The 17,253-nt window shown below is 35.6% G+C and overlaps 1 protein-coding gene across 10 annotated transcripts in view; it reads right to left on the bottom strand.

Moving 5' to 3' along the window:
• Positions 1-6,307: 6,307 nt before the first annotated feature.
• TTLL7 (tubulin tyrosine ligase like 7) overlaps positions 6,308-17,253 on the bottom strand; it is a 159,865-nt gene continuing 148,919 nt past the window's right edge. For 8 of the 10 annotated variants that reach the window (XR_016237231.1, XR_016237230.1, XM_070076955.2 and 5 more), the window contains one exon: positions 6,308-11,669. Coding sequence is in view for 6 of the 10 variants with exons in the window: in XM_070076955.2 (XP_069933056.2) it covers positions 11,549-11,669 (121 nt within the window). In the remaining 4 variants the exon portion in view is untranslated. The remainder of the gene's footprint in view (positions 11,670-17,253) is intronic. The other 2 variants (XR_016237229.1, XR_016237228.1) reach the window with 1 other exon arrangement.

The raw sequence follows: 17,253 nt of genomic DNA, 5'->3' as shown, positions 1-17,253 counted from the left end.
TGCAAAGGAAACACTCAACAAAATGAAGAGGCAACTGGCAGAATGGGAGAAAATATTTGCAAACTTTGCAACTGATAAAGGATTAATATCCATATTCTATAAAGAGCTCAAGAAACTCAACATCAAAAAAACAAACTACCCAGTTAAGAAATGGGCAAAGGATTTGAATAGGCATTTTTTAAAGAGGAAATTCAAATGGCCAACAGACACACGAAAAATGCTCAGGATCACTAGCAATCAGGGAATTGCAAATCAAAATCACAATGAGGTTTCACCTCACCCCAGTTAGAATGGTTCCCATTCAGAAATCAACAAACAATAAATGCTGGCAAGTATTCTGGAGGGAAAGGTACCCTAACCCACTGCTGGTAGAAATGTAAACTAATACATCCATTGTGGAAGACAGTTTGGATATTCCTCAGAAGTCTGAAAATTACCCAGCTATCACATTCTTAGGAATTTACCCAGAAGAAATGAAATTAGCATATGAAGGAGTCATCTGTACCTCCATATTTATTGTTGCAGATCAGTACACAATAGCCAAAATATAGAATCTACCCAGATGCCCAGCAACCCATGCCTAGATAAAGAAAATGTGGTACATTTACACTATGGAATACTTCTCAGCCGTAAAAAGAATGAAATTCTGTCTTTTGCAAGAAAATGGATGCAACTGAAAACCACTATATTTAGTGAAATAAGCCAGTCCCAGAAAGACAAATGTCATATGTTATACCTGATCTGTCATAACCAAAAGAGTACAAAAAAACCATAATGTCTATGAGAAAAATTGACATTTTGAGAATTATTATTTACAATCCTTGTCTCTCCAACTGAGAAACAGTGGGTTTTTTTTCTTCTTGAATTCTTTACTTAGTGTATGGTTAATCTTATGATTATAAAATAAACTGAAAGTATGTCATAAAAGTTAAAAGAAAGAATAAGAAAGCAAGAAGAGAGAGGGTAGAGTGGGAAGTACCCTATGATCCTTAATCTGTATATATGAAAACATGAAATTTGTTCATCTTATATAAATTTAAAAATTATCTTAAAATGTTTAAAAAGGGTGGAGACGATCTAATTGTAGCGCCTGGGAGGGAGGCATATTAGGACATCTTTCTGTCTTTGTAGTCTTGCCCTTACATGATAGTTTCTGCCAAGTGTTGGGTGGATATGAAGAGTATGCTCCCTGGGTCTCTGCTTCCTTCCTCATCATGTGATCATCTCTCCACCAGCCTTCAATCTCCCCACACGCTTAGACTAATGGAGCTGCCCAATCTTGAATTGTGAACCTCCAAAAAGGTAAGCTGACATAACCCTTCTTCCTTCCTAGGTCGCTCCTCTCAGATGTTGTAAGTAGCAACAAAACACTGACTGACACGGTACACAATGTCTTATCCAAGGTCAGACACTTAGTTAAGTGACATATGGTTTTTAACTCACTTTGTCGTCTGACGCCTAGAATCCCTCGTGGGCAGAAAGGAGACCTGCGCAAGTCTTAAAGGACACTCATCCCACCCCTCCACAGGCAGTGGCCGCAGACCCCGGAGAGATCCCCATCGTCACCCGCCCTGCTGGGAGTCCAGCTTGAGCCGCAGACCGCAGAGGACGGGCCCGGCGGGATTTCTGCTGGCGTATGTCATCATCCAAGTCCAGTTCAGGCCAACACCTCTGCCATCACGGAATTTGCCACACCTCCAGCAGTCCTGCCACTGACTCTCTGACCCGCAGGCATGAAGGCCAATCAGGGCCAGGCAAACACTGAGCCTCTGGACCAGCGAGCCCGTGGGCGGCTTAGGCATCTCCCTGTCACCGCATGGAAGTATTGCTGTCGGCTGGGTGTCACTAGTGCCAGCAGGAGGGCCCGCCAATGAGTGTGTCCACAAAGCCTACTAATGGATGGATGTTACTGATGTCACGTTTCCTGAGGCCCGTTCTTACTGGACCCAGATCCCAACAATAACCTGCCAGACTCAGAATCACAGAAGGAGGATGCTTCTGACCTTCGGAGACTTGGTGGACACGATGAGGAGATAACGGCGCTGCAGCCACTAGTGCTGGGCCATTTTCCTCACAGCACTGTCACGTGAACCACGTTGGTATTTAGGATTAGGAAACACAGGCTTGTGCATAGCAAAGCCAGGACTGGAACCCCGGCTTCTGCCTCCTAGCCCAGTGTATATTTTATTACATAAGAAAAATAAACCATAAAGCAGGGGCGCAGTAATAAGCCAACGAGAATAATAAAGTGGATACTTCAACATTTGTGAGGTGCTTTATTTTCCCAAAGCCTGGGACTAATTGGCAAAGCGTTATGGTGGTGTACAACCCTTTAAAAATTTGTAATCCCCCATCTATTCACTGGATACCTAGATCAGATGTGTGTTCTGCTATGGAAACGTCCTAGCATGTATAGGGAGAAAGGAAATCGACGTCAGGACGGTTCAGGTCTTGGAGTGAGCTTCTGCTTCTCCAGGAGTGACTCAGGAGTATATTCCTGAGAGAGTCTGAGTAATTGCAGAATGTAGAAGAGCTGTCCTCACGCACCCGCTGCTCAGAAATAGGACTCCGGGGCAAATTAGTACAAATTAGTACAAAAGTGCAACAATGATGAAGTGGAATCCATCTCTGCCCTTTCCACTCTTTCTTATAAATGTAGGAACTCAATGTGTTCGTTAGAACAACCAAGGGAAGGTTTACTCAGCATTTGTAGGTTCAGTGTAAGGTGGCAGTGCTTCATTAAATGACATGAATTTAGACTTGGAGAAATGGTCCAGGAAAAAATATTCAAAAAACAAAAATAAGTAACATTTGATTGAGAAGCCTGAGGCTAGAATAATAAATTAAGCAGGGGCAGGTGCTATGCGTAGCCGGTAAAGCCACCGCCTTCAGTGCTGGCATCCCATATGGGCACAGGTTCAAGTCCTGGCTGCTCCACTTCTGATCCAGCTCTCTGCTACAGCCTGGGAAAGCAGTAGAAGATGGCCCTAGTCCTTGGCCCCTGCACTTGCACAGGAGACCTGCAAGAAGCTCCTGGCTCCTGGCTTAGGATCGCAGCAGCTCCAGCCGTTGTGGCCAACTGGGGAGTGAACCAGCAGATACAAGACCTCTCTCTCTTTCTGCCTCTTCTTCTGTGTGTAACTCTGACTTTCAAATAAATAAATAAATCTTTAGAAAAATAAGCTAATCTCTGAGGAATCGTTTTATTATTTATTTGTAGTAAATGTTTCATGACAAGTCTATTGCTTCCATTGGGAAGTCAAAGCACAATGGAATTAGTTAAATTTGCTTATTTTTTTTAAATCTCTTCAATTTCTTCCCCAAATTTGAGTTTCTCTTTGTACTTCTCACTATTATCATGTACTGAACAAATATCAATTGGAGCTAAAATGATATTAGGTTTTGATGAAATACCTATTTTTAGCCTAAGGCCTAAGTAGTTTTTGGAATTCATATTTGCATCATTTTAATGAAAATGAGGTAATATACTGAAATGGCATTTTCTTAGATTGCATTAAGGTTTATATACTCCGCATTTTTCATATACACTGTGTCATATGCTTCCCTCTAAATCAGATCTATTATGAACATGCTGATTGTTCTCACTGCTAACAGCATGCTAGCGGTTTTGAAAACATCAATTTTATTGTTTCTTGATCTTTCTAAAGCTATCTTACTCTAATACAAGCTGCAGCACGTCTCTAGTAGAATAGAGTGTGGCTGAATTAAATAGCTTTGTTGTTCTCCTGGAATTCTGTCGCTAGTGTCTACCCCATATTTAAAGTGCTTATGTCCATGTGCACCTATTCTTAGAACAGTAGTTGGAATCTACATATTCTCAACACATATTTCTATTAATAAATCAAATATTAAAATCTTCCCTGATAAAACACTTTGAAAACAGGGTGCCCCTTTTTGTGCAACAGTCAGAATACTATCAGAATACAAAAATCTCAGTATTTTCGAAAACAACTTGAAATAATTTAATTTAGGTCACCACAGTTTCATTTCCTAACTATAAATATGCAGAATAGAAACAGATTTGTTGTATTTCTTTAAAGAGAAAGATTAATTTGGCAATATTTCACAGGGGACAAAAGAGAATGGAGTGTAAACAAAACTTCCCAAGGCTCACATAGTACCTAACATGTTGCTTAAGGAAAACAAAGACAAACAATATGACATGATAAATATTGTCTCACAAACACTATGACAAACTCTGAGTAAATTCTTGTTTTGAACAAAGTAGGTCCAGCAAAAACAGGCCTTTTTGTTTGTATCAGAGAGACTTTCAGAAGGGTAGCAGCTGCTTCCAGATATATCATTTGTTCATGGCAAAGTTCTTACTGCTGATGGGTAACTCTAGATTCTGATTAAAGATAAATTTTTACTTAAGTATGATCCAATAAATGATTCATCTTTTTGCGAGTGTTTGGATAACATTCTGATCACATTCCAAAGCATTTTATATTACTTTCTGCATCACACTTATGTTGCAAATGCCTAGTAGAGCTGATGTTCATCATTGTTTGACTACAACCAACCTTCTTTCCCTCAAGCCATCCCTCCTGAAACTCTGGTTCAGATATTCATTTGTAAGTGATCAAATTATCAAGTGTCAAGTTCCAGTACATTTCTGGGATTAGATTTGTCAGTGTTTATAATTAGACCAGTAACGTAGTATTGATATTTGATAAGATACTTGATTATTTTATTAGTGATTGATTTAATTTTGTGTTTGCCAGTGTTTGCTAGATAAGAAGACGTATCTTGGGAGATGCATTGCAATAAGAGGTACTGTGCTGAAATTAGTTTGGGAACTGACACATGTTACTCTTCTCCCTTTCTAGACTCAGTGCATTTTTTTAAAGATTTTATTCATTTATTTGAAAGGTAGAGTTCCAGAGGCAGAGAGAGAGAGAGAGAGAGAGAGAGAGAGAGAGGTGTCTTCCATCCACTGGTTCACTTCCTAGCTTCTTCCAGGTTTCCCCCATGGGTGGAGGGGCCCAAGCACTTGGGCCATCTCCAGGGTTTTCCCAGGCCTTAGCAGAGAGCTAAACAGAAAGAGGTGCAACAGGGACTCGAACTGGTGCCCATATAGGATGCCAGCCTTGCAGGCACCAGCTTTTCCTGCTATGCCACAGCTTTGGCCCCAAGTGCATCTTAGTCTACTAAAGACTTGTAGAGATTTTGAAAGTAGAGAAACACATTCCAATTTTTAAAGTCTTCCAAATGTATCTGATCATGGAGATGGCATTTTTTTCATCATGCTCTTACTATGTATTATGATTAGTCATTAAAAGATAACTCTCCAAATTAATTTAAGGATTTGTTGTTTTACTCTCTACAAAGGAGCTAAATGTACATTTTGTTTTTAAGGAACTAAATGAAGTTTTCTAACACTTGAAAATATTTCAATATGACTTATTTTGTAATGTTTAAAGATTTTTCCTCATTTAACTTTATATACATCTTGAAAATTTTTTGATAAAATAGGGACATATGCCAAACTACCTACAGGGAGTCCATTTTTGTTACTGAAAAAAAATCAAGAACTTTTAAAATACTTTATAGTATATTTGAACCTTATAAGATAATAGTGAATGCTGTAAAATGAATTTTTTGAGTTGACCTTTCTACCATTTGGTTGTCAATTCCATATAGGAAGGCAAATTTCCAGCTTCTCAGCTTGTTATCTAGGTCTCTGCTAATGTGCCTGGGAAGCAGCAGATGGATGACCCCAGTGGCTGGATCCCTGCCACCCAGGTGGGAGACCCAGATGAAGTTCCTGGCTCCTGGCTTCAGGATGGCACAACCCCAGCTGTTGCAGAAAGATATAAAAGTGAACCAGTGGATGGAAAATGTCATTGTTTCTCTTTTTCTGTCACTCTGCCTTTCAACTAATCAATCTTAAAACAAAGCAAAAAAAAAATTTTCCATCATAGGATCTTTTATTCAAAGTACTTCCTTTCCCTAAAGGAAAACTATTCTAAGTTCTTTATATATAATTATCTCAATGTTATAAATGGCAGTAAGACTAAGATTTACTTCTGAGTTTTAGTTTTAGCAATGATGAAGTTATAAATTCGTACCTGAGAATGTCCTTAAAATGTTGACATAATTGTGATTAGATAAGTAATACTGTTATTACAATCTATGATGCCAGATACATACAGCAGAAAAAATTACTGTGACAATATATCTGATCACTCTGAAAGCTCAATTTCAAGTGTCTCTGCTATTACAAAATCTGTGTATGTGTGTGTATGAAACAGAAATAAGCATTTGATGACATATTATAGCCTTCTTTTGTTAAACATTTTTTATTGTAATAACACACCCGAGTAATTGAAATAACTTTGCCATACAGATAGCACATGCTGGAGCATGACAATGCAATGCTAATTGCACATTGTGTTGACATTTCAAGCATATTTTCTGTAACAACATTTGCATTCATATACAGGTAATAAAGCACATGGAGATAATTTGAATCATGATTCATATTACCAAATGTATTGCTTTCAAGCTAATCTTCAAATTCAGAATCTTTAGCAAATGCATTAATATTCAAATGTTGTAGCATGTAAAGTGGTTATTGTATGAATTGAACAGCTCAGGACCAAGAATCGTTGTTAGGCTTTGAAAAAGAAATATCAGCATCATTTGATTACTTTTGTAATGTAAACCTTCTTACTAATTTAATAGTCTATTGAAAAATGCCTTTACCAACAGCTTTCAAGTTAATAGGTAGGGACAAAATAAAAGCTTTATGTAGCTTTTCTTAGATAATATAGTCCAGTTCATGCAGAATATGTTACCTGATTTATTTTCCTTCAACATTTTCCTTTACCCATTTATGATGAAGCCAAAAAAAAAAAAAAAAAAAAAAAGGGCACCAAAAAAGGGTGGCATTCTGATAGTGTGAAATAAGTCTTAATATACCAATTTTTGGTTACAACATTGTTATTTGTAGTCGGTGTCTTGCATTATATGGATTCAGACAATTAATGCTTATTTTTAGGCATAAAGACTTTATACCTGATTCTTAAAGATGTCAGCTAAAAACCTGAACTTGATTCAATAGTGTATTTTATCTAAGCTTTATTGTTGCTGAGGCAAAAACATACCACCATAAAATATAAGAAAAAACCAGTGTGAAAGGCAGGATTTCCTTTTTCTTGATTTAGTGCATGTAAAGGTCAAAGCATCAAAGGTAACTTAGAGATTGCAAAACAGGATAAAGAAAGAAAGAAAATACTAAGAAATAAAATTTTCATCATGAATGTTTCTAAATATTTCATTTATTTGTAAGACAACATTAGCTCAACATATTTAAATAATAAGGATTTTAAAATTTCAAATTTTTCAATTTAAGGGGAAAGTAAAATATTTAAGGAATCATCAAGTTATAGGAACACAATTATACAGTTAAACTTTTTATTTAAACCCTTAGAAGTAAAATATTCAAAGTGTAAATTAGCATTATAGAATAGAAAGTATTATATTTTCTATCATTTGTGAGATAATTGCTATTATTTTTTAAAGATTATACTTTAAGAATGAAACAGCACTTTACAGAAAATCGAATAATGGTATTTTTGTATGCAATTTTTGGTACTTTTGAAAAGATCAGAACTTTTAAACAGAATGACATGCTACAGGAGAAAATATTTGGGTTCATTTATAATAAAATATCTGAAATTTTAATTCAATAATAGGAGCCAATGCTGTGGCACAGCAGGTTAAGCTATTGTCTGCAGTGCCAGCATCCCTTATGGATGCCGGTTCGAGTCCTGGCTGCTCCACTTCTGATCCAGCTTCCAGCTAATTTGCCTGGGACAGCAGTGAGGGATGGCCCAAGTGGTTGGGCCCCTGCATCCATTTAGGAGACCTGGAAGAAACTCCTGGCTCCTGGCTCCAGCCTGGCCCATCCTGGGCTGTTGCAGCTATTTGGGGAGTTAACCAGTGCATGACAGATCCCTTTGTCTCTCCTTTCTCTCTGTAAATCTGCCTTTCAAGTAAATAAATAAATCTTAAAAAAGAAAATTCTAACACAATTATGTGCTCACATGCTTTCAAATTAGAATGAGAATTAAAATGAAAATGCTTTCTTAATGTTCAAGACATCACTATTACCTTGTTGTGTATAAATATTAGATGAAAAGAGACAGGGTTTTTTTGTTTGTTCGGCTTTGATTTGGATTTAGTTTAAGAGAAGAGAATCTAGTGGGAAGATTTTGTTTATTTGGTCTTAATTTAGGCATATGATAAAATTTTTATAGATCTTTGCACTTTATGAATAACCAGAGTTACCACTGCCGTTTCCATATTTGATCCTGTAACATTACATTTCTATATATTCAACATAAGTGAAATGCTAGTAAGATAAAATTTGTTCTGGTAAAATTAAAGTATGAACCCCAATTAGCTCCTTCCACACATCCCATAAAGCAAATGGTATGTAACCTATAATAGTGGATTATTCACGTGAAAACTAATTTGCAATCTCAGACTATGTTTGTAGGTGATGATTTAAAATAAGAAGGTGGTTTCTTAGACAATTCTAGAAATCATATCAATCTCATACAGTTCCAGAAAGCATTCTAAACTTAGATTTACCAAATAAGCAAGCATGTGTTTTTCTGTAACAGGAAGAAAATATGCTTTCAGTGTAAATAAATCAAATCCCTTATTAAAACCCCCTGCTAAGATTGAGTAGCTTCTGCAGTTTTTAAGATAAAGCTATTTTCTCTCCTAGAAGGGAAAGTCAGGCCTGTACCATTACTTATATTGATATGTTTTAACCTTATGAATAAAAAGTTTATAATAAAAACAAAGGAATATTTCATACCCCTAAAACTTTTCTATGGCCTCTTGAGACTTCCATAGTTTATTGCATCTTCTCTTCTTAGTTGCTCATTAGGGAGTAGCACTACAGCAGCCATGGTCCAAAGCACACCAGGTAGTATATATAAATAATGAGCACATGGCTTTTATTCACAAATTCACCATATCAAACCGCATTGGTATAAATAGGTTAATGTGAACAATAAAATTCTAGTGCTCAAAATAAGGACAGACCCTTAAATAGCTATATAAATTGCATCTGTTCATGAATTAGTTGGGCAGTTCCATAATCTAAATTTACTCTTCATTTTTAAAGTGTGTGTGTGTGTGTGTGTGTGTGTGTGTTTCTGGGGAGGAGAGGGTTCCTCTCAAAATTGGGTATTCTTAATTTTTGTTTTAAATGAAATTTTTACTCTTGTACAATAAGGATGGAAGTTCCAGCATACATTCTAGCAAATTAACTAGCCATTTGTGAGTTAGCTAATCATATATCAGACACTTCGAGTCATTTCTCTTTCATTGCCAAATGATGAATTTAAAAGAAAATTGATGGGGGTGGCGCCATGGCTCTCTTGGTTAATCTTCTGCCTGCAGCAGTAGCATCCCATATGGGCATCGGGTTCTAGTCCCGGTTGCTCCTCCTCCAGTCCAGCTCTCTGCTGTGGCCCAGGAAAACAGTAGAAAATGGCCCAAGTGCTTGAGCTCCTGCACCCACATGGGAGACCAGGAGGAAGCACCTGGCTCCTGGCTTTGGGTCGGCCAGTAGCTCTGGCCGTAGCAGTCATTCGGGGGGTGAACCAACGGAAAAAGGAAGACCTTTCTCTTTCTATTTCACTGTCTAATTATATCAAATAAAGAAAAAAAAGAAAATTGACAAAAAAAACACTCCATGAAAGACTTACTTGTTGATCATTCTTATGGTGATTTTGTAATATTTCAAATTCCGCATTGTTTTTTCTAAGAAATCTATGACATAGTTAAGAGTTCTCAAAATGAAATCATGAACACTACCCTGTGAACTGCTCCCTCCTGACACCCTTATCCTCCTCTTCCACAAAGACCACTGCAGCTTCTTCAGGAAGCTTCCAGCAAGGAAGAACATCCACTGAAACTTGGATCTAAGGTAGTCATAAGAATCTGGTAACTAGCAATAACTTAGGAGAGAAACGAGTTATTTCAGTCTAATACAGCCTCACAAGGTTATTTTAAAAGAAAACATGTCTAACAGCTTTGCTGTCCATCCAGTTTGTGTTAGACCCAGCCAGTTTGCCCCTCTCTGTTCTCTTTGTGCCTTGGAGACATTCTCTGATTTACTGAAAATAGTATTGAGGATAGTAAAAAAAAAAAAAAAAAAAAAAGGTGAAACAGTCATAATTTTGCAAACAATTAGCATTTATGAGAAAATAAAATTATTCAGGGAAGGAGTTTAAATAAATTTCTAAAGGGTAAATAATATACTTTCTGGGGGGTATCATTGTCAAAGCATTGCTTTTTATATTTTTATGGAAAATTGAAAGCTCACTCATTGTTTTTGAAACTGTAAGCAAAATAAGGAAGTAAATTGCTATGAAACTTATGCATAATAACTTTTGACAGGAAGAAAAGTTTATAATCTTATTGATTTTTTACAAAACCCTCAAGGGTATATTAATTATGTGGTAACTGGAATCTTCTAGTCAAAACTATTGACTATATATGGTGTAATAAGAAACTACTGTATTAGACTTCACAATGTAAGTTGGTCTCATTCTTGAGAGACTTATAAAATAAGTGACACATTATCCTATAATACCAAAATGAGTTTGAAATGTCAGCTCTTCTATTTATGTAGAACAGAAAAAATTTATTTAACCACATGTTAAACCCATCAAAGATATAACTTCCAAATAAAAATTAGTGGTATGAGATACAAAAATCGTACAGAAAGATTTTTATCATTGCCATCATTTTCTATTCCTTTATGTGATTCCCTATGAAAAGTAAAAATAAAAGCTGGTTTACATTTTTATTTTTAACCCACCAGATTGTCTTCCACTTGAATCATAATGATCTTACCAGATCCTTACTGAAAATGTCTATTATTACAAGCAGTTAAATTTCTACTTAGGGGAATAAAAATATTGGAAAATCAGGTTAAGATGTTTCCAGTAGTTTATAATGTGCTATTGTAATGATAAACCCGTTTTATACTTAATTCTATCATCAAGCAACATCAGGTTTCTAAATCTTTTTTGGTTCATTTTAAATGGCTACTACATATAGGAGTATTAATAAGGTATTATGCTATTAATGCTTTTTCAAGTTAAAAGCTGTGTTATCTAGAAAATAATTTAACACTGTAATGGGATATTCAAGATTAATTCTGTTTTATATACTCTGCAGCAAAAATAACATTTCTAGTAGGAAGGAATTAATTATAAACCTAGCAAATTCTAGACATTCACATATTTGTGTAAACAAATTTAACATGGTTTATTATATTTCCAGAAAGGTTAAGTCTTCAATTTTCTGCTAATTCTTCTTTCAAATATTATAATAAATATATATGTTATTTGAGTGCATGTGTATATATTTTCACACATATTTAAGTCATATATACATAAAACAGCACTTAATGGTCACTTTCTTTGCATGTTCCACTTGAGGGAAAAAAATGAATTACTATTATGCATAACCCATGGCGATCTTCCCTTCTGTTTCACAAATGGCCATATCGGGATGTAAACAAAACATTGGAGCGAGTCATTCCAGGTGAATTGTATTTCATGTTGAAAGTTGGTGTTCTCATGAAGAACTGGGTACTTCCTGGCAGTAAATACCTAGAAATGATAGTTTTAAAATTAGACTATTATAAGCAAATTAGTATTAACATCTTTTATTTATGTGGTTAGTAATTTACATACTTATCATACATGAAAAATGTTACCATAACAACAAAGCAACTCACAGAAAAAGATTTTCTTTCCTAGACTGAGAATAGGAGGGGAGAAGGAAAGAATTGACTATGGATGTAACAGAATGTTGGTATCCAAACATCTCCTCAGGAGTCACTCCACTCTATGCTATGAAACTGTTTATGTGGCTCATGTTAATTTAGAATTTTGCATCAGTTCTTGTTATTAGTATGTGGAGTCAATCAAATATTTCTTAAAAATATTCAACATGAGAATTTGACTATCCATATTTGCAATAATTATTTGCTTCAAGGATGATGAGAATACTAATTATAGTTCAATATCATTGATGCTTCATTAAAGAAAAAGTTGAACAATTGTAATTATAAATTCATATAGCATAGTATTTATGTTTACAGAACATCAGAAATAATCATGATATCACATGTAAGTAACTCTTGCAAATTAGTCTATTATAGGCTATATGATTTTTTTTCAGATTTTAGTAAAACCATGTAGTGTATATACTCTGTGACACCTCATCAGAGTCTGGGTAAGCATCCTGTAATGAACCACTAATATTTCTGTAATAAAATGCACAAATATTCACAATAAATCAGACAGAGATTATAAATAGCTTAATATAAATGCAGGTAGATTTGTCAACAAATGCATCCTTTTCTTTGGTTTTTGTTTTTATTTTCAAAGGTTTGGAAATTAGGAATTGCAAGTAGGAAATTGTGCACTTGTATAATCCATTTTTCTGTGAAAAACCTTGGTTAGTAGTATGCCCTTTCAATCTATATGTCCAGACAGAAGTGGTTGAGGAAATCCACGTAAACATAATGCAAAGAAACAATGTTATTCAAAGTGTAGGTCCTTGTAATGATAAGGACATGCTATAAAGGACAAAATACTTATAAATTAAGGAATTCCAAGAACAGAAATAGTGATAGGAAATTTTTAATTAGCAGTGGTCTTGGAAAAATAAACAATAGTAGAATATCAAATCATTTATTATATTTTCTTCATTTGACATTAGAATCCTCAAGTGATATTTCCATAAATATATGTATATATATATAAATATATGAAGAAAGTGAAGTCCAAGGACATTATTAGCTACCTACCTATGTTAAATAATATTGATAGCTAGGATACCATTATGTCAATGGAAAATTATACTTACAGTTGTGTTACATGAATTTTATTAAAAGAAAATGAATTCATTATAATCAAACTGAACATAGTATTCAGATTAAAATAACAGAATTTTCTCTAATATCCATAGACATCATCTTCATCATGAATTATCTAATAATATCCTCTAAATCTATTATCTAATATCACAGACTATAAATAATTGCTCAAATCATTAAGTTAATAGAGCAGTAAAATAATAGACAACAAACCAAATTAAAACAAAATTGTATAATGGGTGATGAATAATGAAACAATTGATTTCTCACATCATAAATTACATAAATTATTTTCTTAATATAACTCGGGTAATTTATATGAATTATTATGTTAAGAACTGTTGAAGTCATGATGATTAATCTAATATATTCTGCCATGAGAAGGCTGCCCTTCATATCTAGAATGGAGGTACAGAAGAGAATAAGGTTTTTGCTCAAAAAAAATACAATTCTATATTAAATGAGGGTTATTTGTACTTCACTTGAAAATTCATCCTAATTACACTGACACTGACAAGTAATGATACATAGTAACTCCCAACAGCTTTCTTTCAAAGAATGTCCAAGCAATAATTACAATTGACATTTTAGTAACCATCACATAAATTTTTGAATAAAAGATCTCCGTTTCACACTTGAAAAAAGTACAGAGTCCAGTACGACAGCTAAATTATGCTATTTTTACTGAATAAATATTTAAATAGTATTTTTAGCACTATACTAGTTGCTATACAAATATTAACTCATTTAGTTCTAACAACAGTTCTCTATGGTATTGTTAGTTCCATTTTATAGATGAATAAACTTCATGAAGCAAGAAGGAATTAGCTGCTTTGCCCATGGATACACAGATAGTAAGTGGCAGAGCTAGGATTCAAACACCAGGCAGGCTAAGCCCAACATCTGTGCTCCCAGCAACTACACCTATTGACATCACAATCTCACATCATTGCTATATGAGTCTCAATTTAAAAACTAATATGTATAATTATTAAAATAATTTTTTCAGAAATAATGAAATATCAAATAACCTAAAAAGCAGAAAAATATACATTCCACAACACTTAACTTTTTAATTGAATCAGAAAAAGTAAAAATGAAACTTCTTTTAATATTTAAAAAGAAAAAGAATTTCAGTATTAACTAAGAAAAGATTATGAAATCGTACTTGGAAGGAACATTTTGCTTCCCTAAAGAAAGTGCTGTGAGATATTTTAAAGTATTGCAGTGAAACATAATGGATTATTTACCTTAGTATCTTCATTAATATCTCTTGGGAGATCCCATACTACCTAAACATCAAAGATTATTTTTGAAATAAAGTTAAACAACACAATGTATATTTTTAGCGGGAAGACTATTTCAAAGCAGTGGATTTCTAGCCCATGTCTGACTACTTTGCGTAAAGCACCAAAAAATGTGAACAATTTACAGCTTCATTTTCCCTCCGCATATTCTGTATGTTTTATATATTCTTTCAATTTTTAAAATTTTATTTTCATTTCTATTTGAAAGAGAGAAATAGAAAGACAGAGAGAGACCTCCCATTTGCTGGTTCACTCCCTGAATGCCTGCAACAACCAAGAGTAGGTTAGATCACAGCCAGGATCCCAGAGCTCATCTGAGTCTCCCACAGAGGTGCCAGGGACCCAAGTACTTGAGTCATTCCCTCCTGCCTCCCTGGGGGTATGCATTAGCAGTGAGCTGGACAAGAAGTGAGGAGCTAGAACTAAAACCAGGCACCCTGATATGGTATGTGGGTGGTCCTAAGCAGCATCTCAAATGCTGCACCTAGTGCCCACCAGAATTTAGAGTATTCTTTTTTTTTTAACTTTTATTTAATGAATATAAATTTCCAAAGTACAGCTTATGGATTACAATGGCTTCCCCCCCATAACTTCCCTCCCACCCGCAACCCTCCCCTTTCCCACTCTCTCTCCCCTTCCATTTACATCAAGATTCATTTTCGATTCTCTTTAGATACAGAAGATCAATTTAGTACATATTAAGTAAAGATTTCAACAGTTTGCACCCACATAGAAACACAAAGTGAAAAATACTATTTGAGTACTAGTTATAGCATTAAATCTCAATGTACAGCACACTAAGGACAGAGATCCTACATGGAGAGTGAGTGCACAGTGACTCCTGTTGTTGACTTAACAAATTGACACTCTTGTTTATGGCATCAGTAATCACCCTAGGCTCTTATCATGAGTTGCCAAGGCTTTGGAAGCCTTTTGAGTTCATCGACTCTGATCATATTTAGACAAGGCCATGGTCAAAGTGGAAGTTCTCTCCTCCCTTCAGAGAAAGGTACCTCCTTCTTTGATGACCTGTTCTTTCCACTGGGATCTCACTCGCAGAGATCTTTCATTTAGGTTTTTGTTTTTGTTTTTGTCTTGGCTTTCCATGCCTGAAATACTCTCATGGGCTTTTCAGCCGGATCTGCATGCCTTAAGGGCTGATTCTGAGGCCAGAGTGCTGTTTAGGACATCTGCCATTCTATGAGTCTGCTGTGTATCCCCCTTCCCATGTTGGATCGTTCTCTCCCTTTTTTATTCTATAGGTTAGTATTTTCAGACACTATTCTTGTTTATGTGATCCCTTTGGTTCTTAGTCCTATCATTATGATCAATTGTGAACAGAAATTGATCACTTGGGAGATGGCATTGGTACATGCCACCTTGATGGGACTGAATTGGAATCCCCTGGTATGTTTCTAACTCTACCGTTTGGGGCAAGTCAGCTTGAGCATGTCCCAAATTGTACATCTCTTCCCTTTCTTATTCTCACTCTTAACGTTTAACAGGGATCATTTTTTCAGTTAAGTATCAACATTTAAGAATAACTGTGTATTAATTACAGAATTCAACCAATAGCATTAAGTAGAACAAACAAAAAAAAAATACTAGGAAGGATAAAGTATTAAGTTGTTCATCAACAGTCAGGGAAGGGCTGATCAAGTCACCATTTCTCATAGTGTCCATTTCACTTCAACAGGTTTCCTTTTTGGTGCACAGTTAGTCATCACCGATCAGGGAGAACATATGATGTTTGTCCCTTTGGGACTGGCTTATTTTACTCAGCATGATGTTTTCCAAATTCCTCCATTTTGTTGCAAATGACCAGGTTTCATTGTTTTTTACTGCTGTATAGTATTCTGTAGAGTACATATCCCATAATTTCTTTATCCAGTCTACTGTTGATGGGCCTTTAGGTTGATTCCAGGTCTTAGCTATTGTGAATTGAGCTGCAATAAACATTAAGGTGCAGACCGCTTTTTTGTTTGCCAATTTAATTTCCTTTGGGTAAATTCCAAGGAGTGGGATGGCTGGGTTGAATGGTAGGGTTAAGTTCTTGATATGCAAAATAGCTACCTTGAACTAAGGAGAAATGCCTCAGACTACACAGTCTCCAGGTACTTCAGACACATGGCCTCATCTCATCCCTCAGGCTAGGTGTACACAGTTCCACTTATCCAATTTTCAAACATTTGGGGGCCAGCTGTTGTGGTGCAACAGGTTAAACTACCAACTGTAACACCAGAATCCCATTTTGGAGTGCTGGTTTGAGTCCCAGCTTCTCTGCTTCCTATCTAGCTTCCTGATAATGCGTTTGGGAAAGCAGCAGAAGACGGCCCAAGTGCTCTGCCCCTGCCACTCACATGGGAGACCTGGTTGGAGTTCCTGGCTCCTGGCTCCTGGCTTTGGCCTACCCAAGCCCTCACCATTGTGGCCATTTAGGGAGTGAACCAGCAGATGGATAATCTCTGTCTCTATCTCTCCTTCTCTGTCACTCTTTCAAATAATAAAAATAAAAAGAACATGTATTTGTTTAATTCATGATGGATAAATAATCAGTTGGTCTTTTATGTGCCATTTTATTGCTGACTGTGGGAGGATCTCTAGAATATGGAGCATTTAAACACTGGTAGGAAACGAACCTTGAAAGTGTAAACTACACCTCTTCTGGTATCTTCCTGGAATATGACCAGGACTCCTGATCCCTACCCCCAAAGTAAGCTCATTTTCCTAGTAGGTGGGTTTTTAAAAATTGTTGTAGTAAAATACATAAAATATGAAATTCACTATTCGTTTTCTTATCATTTTAAGTGTACAATTCAGAGTAAGTATATTCACAATGTTTCCATCACCCTAAAAACAACTCCACACTCAAAAGATACTAAACTCCCATTTTCTTCTTCCTCTTCCTGGTGTCATATATTTTATTTTCCATCTCTATAAGTTTGCCTATTCTACATATTTAAAATAAATGGAATCACAATATTTGTTCTTTGTGTCTGGCTT

This window comes from Oryctolagus cuniculus, chromosome 7 (assembly GCF_051225735.1).
Source record: "Oryctolagus cuniculus isolate XC-2025 breed Fujian yellow rabbit chromosome 7, ASM5122573v1, whole genome shotgun sequence".
NCBI lineage: Eukaryota > Metazoa > Chordata > Mammalia > Lagomorpha > Leporidae > Oryctolagus > Oryctolagus cuniculus.
Note: the sequence above shows the minus strand (reverse complement) of the source record. Positions and strands in the feature narration are given on the sequence as shown.